At 43.1% G+C, this 8,837-nt stretch overlaps 1 protein-coding gene across 13 annotated transcripts in view; it reads right to left on the minus strand.

Annotated features, from left to right (window-relative positions):
* The window catches only part of CAMK2D (calcium/calmodulin dependent protein kinase II delta), a 311,448-nt gene extending 309,150 nt beyond the window's left edge, over positions 1-2,298 (minus strand). For 6 of the 13 annotated variants that reach the window (XM_045799097.2, XM_045799092.2, XM_087866405.1 and 3 more), the window contains exon 1: positions 1,535-2,296. In XM_045799097.2, coding sequence (XP_045655053.1) covers positions 1,535-1,599 — 65 coding nt within the window. In that variant the 5' untranslated portion in view covers positions 1,600-2,296. Of the gene's footprint in view, positions 1-1,534 lie in introns of all 13 variants that reach the window. The other 7 variants (XM_045799098.2, XM_087866404.1, XM_087866402.1 and 4 more) reach the window with 3 other exon arrangements.
* Between the last annotated feature and the right edge of the window lie 6,539 nt (positions 2,299-8,837).

The following is an 8,837-nucleotide window of genomic DNA, read 5'->3' on the forward strand; positions in this document are numbered from 1 at the left end:
TTAGAGATTTATAAAATATCAGTACACTACAGTAATATCCAGAAAAGGAACGATTCTTCCTGGAAACCCAAACCTTCTTTAATGTTGAAGAATAAAAGTAAATTTTATTTAACTGGGAGCACACATTATTAATCAACAAAATGAAAGGAACTGCCAATTATGACGGCTCTTGTTTGCACATGAAATTTGAAAACATTTTACAATTCACACTCACACAGCACCAAATGCTCTGAGAAAAAAAAAAAAGAAACCCTGCAAAGAGCATGGCTGAGGAGGAGCAGCAAAAATCTGCTGCCTATTTATTTTGTTAGAAAAAAAAATTAATGTGGCTCCGGCTAAGTAAATATGGTGATTGTTTTCATTAAAATATAAATCTTGGGACCATTTGTGTGGTTTAACAAATCCTGATATGGTGATTTCTCTGTGCCCTGTTTTGAGCTGGGGGAAGGGAGAGATTTGAATTAAGCTGCTCTTCCGACATATTCTCCATGTTTTAACAGCAGACAACATATAAATATATAAGGATATAATTACCATTACATTTAAAGGATAATTACATTTTCTTGAATTGTATAAAACAACCACATACATATACACGCACCCCTTTCATAAGTAATAGTCGACACTAGCGATAGAGGAATTGGATTTGGGTTGGATGCTACATAAATCAACATTCACGTTTTGGCCCCTAGGTCCCTAAGCACAAAGGTCCTCAGGAGGTCTCCGGTCCCCTTCCTTAAATTCTCCGAGTAGTTCTGTCAGTCGGGTGAAGGAGGTCGTTTTACACAACGCTAGGCTACCCTTGGGAAGCTTTCTCTCGGTCTCCAGGTCTTTTCCACTGCCTGTATAAATAAATCCTCCCAGAGAATGCGAAGAGGTACACGTAAATCAATAGGAAGGATGATGATGAGCGAATAATCTAGTGCAAAGAATAATAGTGGATATGGGGCAGGGGGTCGAGTTCCTTTGGGTGACCCTTTTCCTGGACAGAACAACTACTGGGTGCGAAATAGACTCTACGCCAAGTTGAACTTTCGGCATCAATAAATATGGCACCGTCTGTGGCAGTGAGTTCTCATCCGTACGTGGGTCGTACGGCCGACACGCCGGCTAACCAGGAGGCATCTCTATTTACAGAAAACATGATCTATGTTGCATTTTACATGGGTTCTTGTTTCCTCTACACACACACACACACACGCACGCACGCTCGCACACTTCTCAGGATGACAGCTACAACTGCAGGGATCGTAAATCCACTAAGTCTCTAGTGCAAGAGGGTGGGGGGAGCGGGAGAAGGTGGGTTTAGGATTATCGGAATGGGCCACAGCCCGGGTGGAGGGTCTTTTCCCGTCTCTGTCCCCCCCTCTTGCTAAGGCAGCACCTTTCTCAGAGCTGCCACACCACTGGCCCTCCTCCCTCTCCTCTGGTCTCCCAAACTCCCTCGCCCCACGCGGGAGGCCGGTGGGTCGGGGGTAACGCGACCCGCCCTCTGCTGGAAAAGGGACGTGCGGATGCGGTCAAAGGCGCTTACTTTCCGAGCTCCTCGAAAAGCTGATACTCGTCCGTGAACCTGGTGCAGGTTGTGGTCGAAGCCATCCTCGGTGCCTGGCTGGGAGCGCGGCAGACAAGACTCGAACAGACTCGCGGCTTCCCCGGGACTGGCCCCGCGGCGCTGTCACCCAGGGCCGCCCTCACTTTCCTCGTCCGAAAGTAGCTCGCCCGGGAGGGAGTGTGCGCAGGGGCGGGGCGGGAGGGGAGATGACCAGAAAGGGTGGCGTGGGGTCTCCTCCCCACGGTCCGCGGATTCTCTTCCTCCTCCTCCTCCTGCCCTTGCTTCCTTCTCCTCTGGACGCTCCACCCGCCCCCTTTCCAGCCCCTCTCCCCAAATGCAGGGGGCAAAGTACTCTGACAGAAGGGGCCGGGAAATGGAAAACAGCCGGGCACGGGGCGAGAGACTAGCAGTTGCGAAACTAGCGCACCGGGGCTGGAGGAGTAGGGGCGGAGGGGAGGGAGCCCGAGGGGGCGGAGGCCGAGGAGCTGGGAGCGGACAGCTCGAGCCCAGCTGCAGCTGTCAGCAGGCGCGGGCGCGGGACGCGCAGGGGCTCCGCCGAGCGTGCGCGCCCGGGGCCGGCCTGCCTCCCGCGGGCACCTCGGCTGCCTGACACTCCCCCACGAGCCCGCGCCGCTTCGAGACTGCGCGACTGGAGAAAGAGCGCTCGGATGGGGCGAAGCCTCGGCGGCCGTCCCCAGGCCTCCGCCTCCTACCCCTTCAACACCCCCCCCCCCCCGCCTCCTCTCACCACTCCCTCCGCCTGCCAGCACCCCTTCCCTCTGGAAGCCCCCTCCTCGCCGGTCCCACACCTCCCTCTAGCGATTCCCAACCCTGTGCCTTCGCGGATCTCGCTCTCCCGCCCTAGGTCTCACACTCGCGCAAACCCGTCTAGGGAGAGACCAGGTGGGTGGAGGAGGATGTACGAGGGAGAAGCCTGGAGAGGATTTAGGTAAATCAGGCGAGACGTCAAAATTACCCAGTTAAACTCGCTATTAAGCTGCTGCCTAAATCTGGGGTTGATTTAGCGGAAAGATGCGGGGTAAGTCGTGAGCTGCCCGGGGATGCTGCCCGGGCCCGTGGAGGGCGCGGGGCACTAAACACCCCTCCAGGCCGACCCGCGAGCCGCAGTGCCCCGGCTGGGAGGGCGAGGTGAGCAACCATTTCATCTCCGCGCCGCTCCTTGTTGACACAGCGGGGGCCGGATGTGGGCAATTGACTGCTTCCTTAGAAGGGTCCCAGCCTACCACAGCCTCCCAGTGACTCCGGGCCCACCCCAGCCGAAGCCCCGCCGCCGGCTCCCAGCCCATTTAGCTAGGGCCGACGCCCGCCCTGCGCCACGTTTCACTTCTGATACGACTGCCACCTCACTCTCCACTTCCCCCCGCCGTTTTCTAGGTTGGGTTGCTCAGACTCTGGCAACCCCCGAAGGCCTTTGCTTCGGCCATGAACGCTAGAATGAAAGCAAAAACTCCCCCACTGAGCCACACCTTCCCTTCAGAGTAACTCCCCTGTAACCTCAGTAAGTTCTGATAGTAAGGCAGTTTCTCGCGATATTTCCTGCTCTGGCGGCGGGGGCGGGGTGCTGGGGAGGTTGGGTGTCGGTCACGCGACCTGGTTGGGACTTACGTCACTAGCATCACGTGAACACGTTCTAACTTGTTTCGTTTTGCAAAGGAAAAAGGGGAAAGGAGAGGTCGAGTGTTCTCTGCTTGTATGATCAAAGATCTGGCTAGATAGTGACACAGAAGTATACTTTGTAAATGACTGTCTGAAAAGCCGCTTAACAGTTCAAGAATAAGTCCCATTCATTAGCATACAATAGATAGGGGAAAAATAATTACGCATTACATTTAAAATAAATCGCTGATTGTTAAAACAACCCCTGGGTCTTTGTTATAGTCTTCTCTCTTTAATAAACTATGCAACTGCAAATTTAAAGGCAGAACAAAAGGGTTGTGAACGGTATTTCCAAATTACTGTCCTTTGTTTTACAACATGGGACCCTAAAAAACCTTGCAGTTCTGCAAATTTGTTCGTCATTAGCATTACATCATGGACTCAAAATTCCACCGCTGAAAGATAAAAGATAACTTGGATATGCAGACAATCTAAAATTTAAAGGAATTGTTTCTCGCTCCCAGGGGCTGCTATTCATTAGTAAATTACCTTGTCTATGGTCACACATAATCGTAATTCCCTCATTTCCTCATCTGGGGGATGCTATTCTGCCAATAGTAGAGCTTTTACTTAAGTTTTCAAAATATCTACAAATTTTAACAGTTATAATAACAAACTTGAACTTTGTATTTATTTTTATTCCCAGCCATAAAAAGCAATTAGAACATTGTGTAAAATGTAATAATACAAGGTGATGCCAAAAGCTATATAAAGAAACAGGTATCAAAATATTAATAATTGAGCTATGAAACTGAAAAAAAAAGATTCAGTCTGTGCTTAAGATTTTTAACTTATATCTTAGATATTTAGCAATATGGTTCCAAGTTATAATGCAATAATTTAATATTCTCTGAATCTAAAAATGAAACAAAAAGTAAAATTAAAACAATAAATAAAGATAATATAAAATTTTACAACTCCAGGGAAGAAAAAAAATTTTTTTTAATATTCAAGTAATGAGGCCTACATAGTTACAGTATTTATCTTCGTTATTTAAACTACCAATAATTGTAAATGGTTATGACGATTGTATGATACAATGAAGGAAACATAACAGTTTTAATGATGTATTATTAAACAATAAATGTGTATTTTAAACACTGCTTACTTAATATTTGTGCTGTCTTTATTTATATCTTAGACTGATTAAATATTTCTCTTATTTAAACAAATATTGACAGTTATTTCTGAAGTTTGGGCTTTCTTAAGACAGTAATCCTTCTAAAGTTACACAGAAATTCCACTTGGATTATCATCTCTTGCCTTCTTCCTGGTCTCCCACTTCTGCCCTTGCCTCCCTTCATTCTAGTCTCTTCACGGCAGGCATAATGGTCCCCTTAAAACCTCAGTCAGAATAAATCATGCCTTTGCTCAAAAACTTCTGAAGCCTTAGCATCTCAATTGGACTAAAAACCAAAATTCTAAAAATAACTTACAAGGCCCTCAGGGAACTGCCCTCCACCCTTACTCCATTAGTCTTCCTACCCTCAATTTGTGCCCTGGCTCATTCCATTCCAGCCACATTGGCCTCTGCTGTTCCTGGACCATGACTTGGCATGCTCCTGATTAGGGACTTCACATTTGCTATTCTCTCTTTCCTAGAAGATTCATCTCTCCTATTTCATTTCTTCACCTCCTTCCAGTATTTTCTCAAATATCACCTTATCGATGCAAATTTCCCTAGCCACTCTATCAATTACTGCACATTTTTCAGACACAATTTCTATTTGCACTGCCTGTTTAATTTTCCTCTTGATATCTACTACCATCTAATATACTATAAATTTTATTTTTTCCTTAATAGTTTATACTTCCCAACTAAAATATTGGCTCCCCAATGGCATGAGTTATTGTCTATTTTGTTCGCTGTTCTATTTCCAGCAACTAGAATAGTGCTTGGCACATAATACCTGCTCAGTGAATTGTACTGAATGGGCAAATTAATTATTTTGGAGTTTAAATTATCTAATTACAATTTTTATATTAAAGTTAGTTGTTGATAATTATTATGCCAATAAAACTTCTTACTCTAATAGTGATCATTTTCAATCAGGATAGTCACAGTATCCCATGATTAAAAGCACTTATGCAGAGAAATGGATTTTAAAAAATACATTAAAAATTGACATCAAGGAAAAAGGATCTAGTACTAACTTTTTTGCCATTGAAGTCCATAAAGGAAGAAGGAATTTCTGGGTTTTTTAGATATACCAGACTTACTAAATTTTACATTGTAATAAAAGATGCCAAAAATTTCAAATGATTAGATCTCACTGTGAAGGCATAAGTCAATGTAAGGAAATGAAAAATGCGGCTTTGAAATGAGTTTTTGTAACTCCTAAACTAGTTAAACACCACCACTACTATGAAAGAAGAGCCATCTTATGATGTGAAGAAATAGGAAGTTATAAATGTGAAAAGAATGTCAGAAGTTACAGAACGGGAATGAAGGGTAAAGTTAAGACATTTTCTAAAATTTAGTAACAAACATGAGCTGAAGATTACACAAAAATAAAATGTGTTGTTCAAATGTAAATGGGAAAAAATTGTGAACATACTTGTTTTCTCAACTGATTTAGATTAATCACACAAAAATTGAGATCAGCTAGTGTTATAAACTCCTAATGTTCCATTGCTAAGGTAGAAGAAGAGCATTCATAATTTTATCTTCTTTTAAAACATGTTAATAAAGGACAAGGTAACATCAAGCTAGGGAGGAGGGGTGAAGTATGAGGTGTGGGGGCTTAAGGAGTAAACTAGTTGTAAGCAGAGCCCTCTCGCTACCTACATTGCTCGACTTCGATCAGATGAAATGAGGTTAGCGCCAGGACCACACAATATTTTGCTCTAAATATATTCCATCACTTTTGTGTATGTGTGATAGGATCAACTGATGAAAAGTAGCAAAGAGATAGAAGACAGACTGAAAATGATCACTACGTACAAATATAACAGGAGAACCAAAAAATATCTTTTTTCTCTTTTTGGCCATTTGCAATTAAAAATTGCAAGCCTTCAGTAGTCCCACTAAGAAAGGATACATTTCTAATACTTAAGTAAACAAAACAGATATTGACAATCAATGATTTTCCTTGCTACAGAGTTACAAGACAGGAAACAATGAACAGATGATGCCATCTCCGTAGCTCCCCAGAGTGAAGACTATCAGTAAGTAGATTGCTGTGAGAATTTTAGCAGGATCTGTATCGTAGCCACTTTTCACTGAAGATTTAGAGGCAAAGAGGAGAAAACAACTTGCTGTTGTTGTTTCCAGTTAGCCTTCTCAAGGTATAATAATTTAACCACATAGAGCCAGACACAAATACAGTCACTAGTGAGTGGATAATCTATTTACCAAACTACCCATTCGTGGAAGATGAGTTTGCAGGTGAAGAAACGAACTATTCATAAAACGAAAGCTCTTAACAGAAAAGGTTTTCTTTGTTTCATCATGTCCTGGAAGAGTTACTTTTTCCCCTATAAATAAACATAAATGTGTAAATGAACAAGGAAATAAGGGATAGCCCCACAATGAAGAAGTAGCTTTTTTCCCATCACTTCCAAGTATATGCGTTAGCATATTTCCTCTTCCACCAAGATATCTAACACTGTCAAAAAGAATTGTAACAGATTATATTAAATATGATGCATAAACCAAAACAACTATATAAAATGTTGTTGATCATTAACAAAGTAAAGACATGAATTAGCAGGTGTTGCGTCTCCCTGGTAATGACTTTCACTTACTACTGTTGCAACACTTATCCCAGGGGACTGTGACTGTTGGCCCCTTGGTGGCAGAACTGTCGGTCTCCTACTGCAGTACTTGTACAGGGCTTGTGCCATAACAGGTGCTTAAAAATACCTTTTATAAAACAAAAACAAAAAAACCCAAAACAAACAAACAAACAAACAAAAAAAACCAGAAGAATATATGTTATCATCAGTCTTTGTCTCCAAAATACTAAAAATGCCCAATCTTTAATAGGGCATAATGAGGCCTTTTTGTGTCAATATATAATAGATCTTTTTCAATCCTTCCATTACTTGACTTCTCTGTATCGTTTCATACTGGGTTGAAAATGTTCTCCATGGGTTTCCATGTCTAACACCACAGTTTCCATTCACAGCACCTCCTTGCCCCCACAACTTTTCTGTCTCCTTTTTTCAGGCTCACTCCTGAGTTCTTTTTTCTCCACCTGTATGGTCAATGGTGTGCTTCTGCATTCCATTTGAGGCTGCTCTTTTTCTCACTTTACACACCCTTCTCAGGCTGCTTTAATGACTCGTTGTCTTGATTATTACCTGTCTTAAATTTGGCTCTCCGGATGTAGACCCCTAGACAAAAATGTCTAGACAAGTGATTTATCAAGGCAGAGTTCTCCGAGAAAAGGATAAGGAGGAGGAGGAAGCAGGACAAAACAACCAACCAACCAACCCAGTGCGTCACTTCAGGCAAAGTCAAGTCCCAGCCGCAGTTCAATCTACACACAGCCCTAGAGCGTAGATTACATCCAATTTTGTTCCCTTCCGGGTATGGACTTTCCTATTCCTTCACCAGTCCTTCACCCCTAGCTAAGGGGAAGGGGAAAGAAGGGACATAAGCCCCCAAGGAGTCGAGTAGGGCCCTGCTTCCTTGCAGGCACACACAGAATGGGGAGGGGAAAAAAAACAACAGTCTGCTAGATATTAAAATGCTGATGACCCTGAAATCTTCATCTCCAGCCTCTCTCTCTGAGCTTCAGATATGTGTTTCCAGCTCCCTATTGGAAATTTCCTCTTAGATATTCCGCCTCTCTGTCAGATTTAACCTGTCAAAAATTCATCTCCTATATTCCCTCTTCACTTGCACCTCTTCCATATCTCGGTGAAACTTGAGGGCCACCTGCAACAGTCCTTCTCCCTTGTTCCCCCAGCCAATCACATGTCCCCGTATCTCATCCCCACTGCAAATGCCTTCCTGTAGGCCACCACCTTTTCTAACTTGGATTAGGGTATTAGGTCACCTTTCTGTAGTGAATTCATACTAAAAAAATCTAGTATGTCGCTCCTCACCATCTATCCTTAGAAAAGAAGTCCAAAATCTTTAGTATGCCCTATCAGGCATTTCCTGGTCTGGACCCTGCTTAGTTTCATAGATTAATCTCTCTTGTCACCACCCCATACCGTGAGTCCCAAGTATTTCTAGAATTATCTATCCACTTCGTATTTCTCATCACTGGCATTCTAGACCAAACTGTTGCCATCTCTCAACCAGTTTGCTGAGAAATCCTCCCAACTCCATTTATTCTTATCCTGGCTTCCATCTCCTCCATATAGCTGAGAGAATGATCTTTTGAAAACAAACTGATCCCACAATTCCTTTCCTAAAATATTTCAATCACTTTTCCAGGCATCTTGAAATAGAGACCAAAATTTTGTGTATTTTAGAAAGCGCTGCATGATCCGTTTTTGTCTGTTTCTTACAACTTGTTGAAGACTTTTCTATTCACAAAGTTATTTATTGGCTTATATTTTCTCTTAATAATGTTATGATTAGTATTTTAACCTGTCTAAAATTTATTGTTGTGAATGGTATGAGGCAGGTATCTACTTTCATTCTTTT

This window comes from Ursus americanus, chromosome 13, assembly GCF_024610735.1.
Source record: "Ursus americanus isolate L20-20 chromosome 13, mUrsAme1.1.p, whole genome shotgun sequence".
Taxonomy (NCBI): domain Eukaryota; kingdom Metazoa; phylum Chordata; class Mammalia; order Carnivora; family Ursidae; genus Ursus; species Ursus americanus.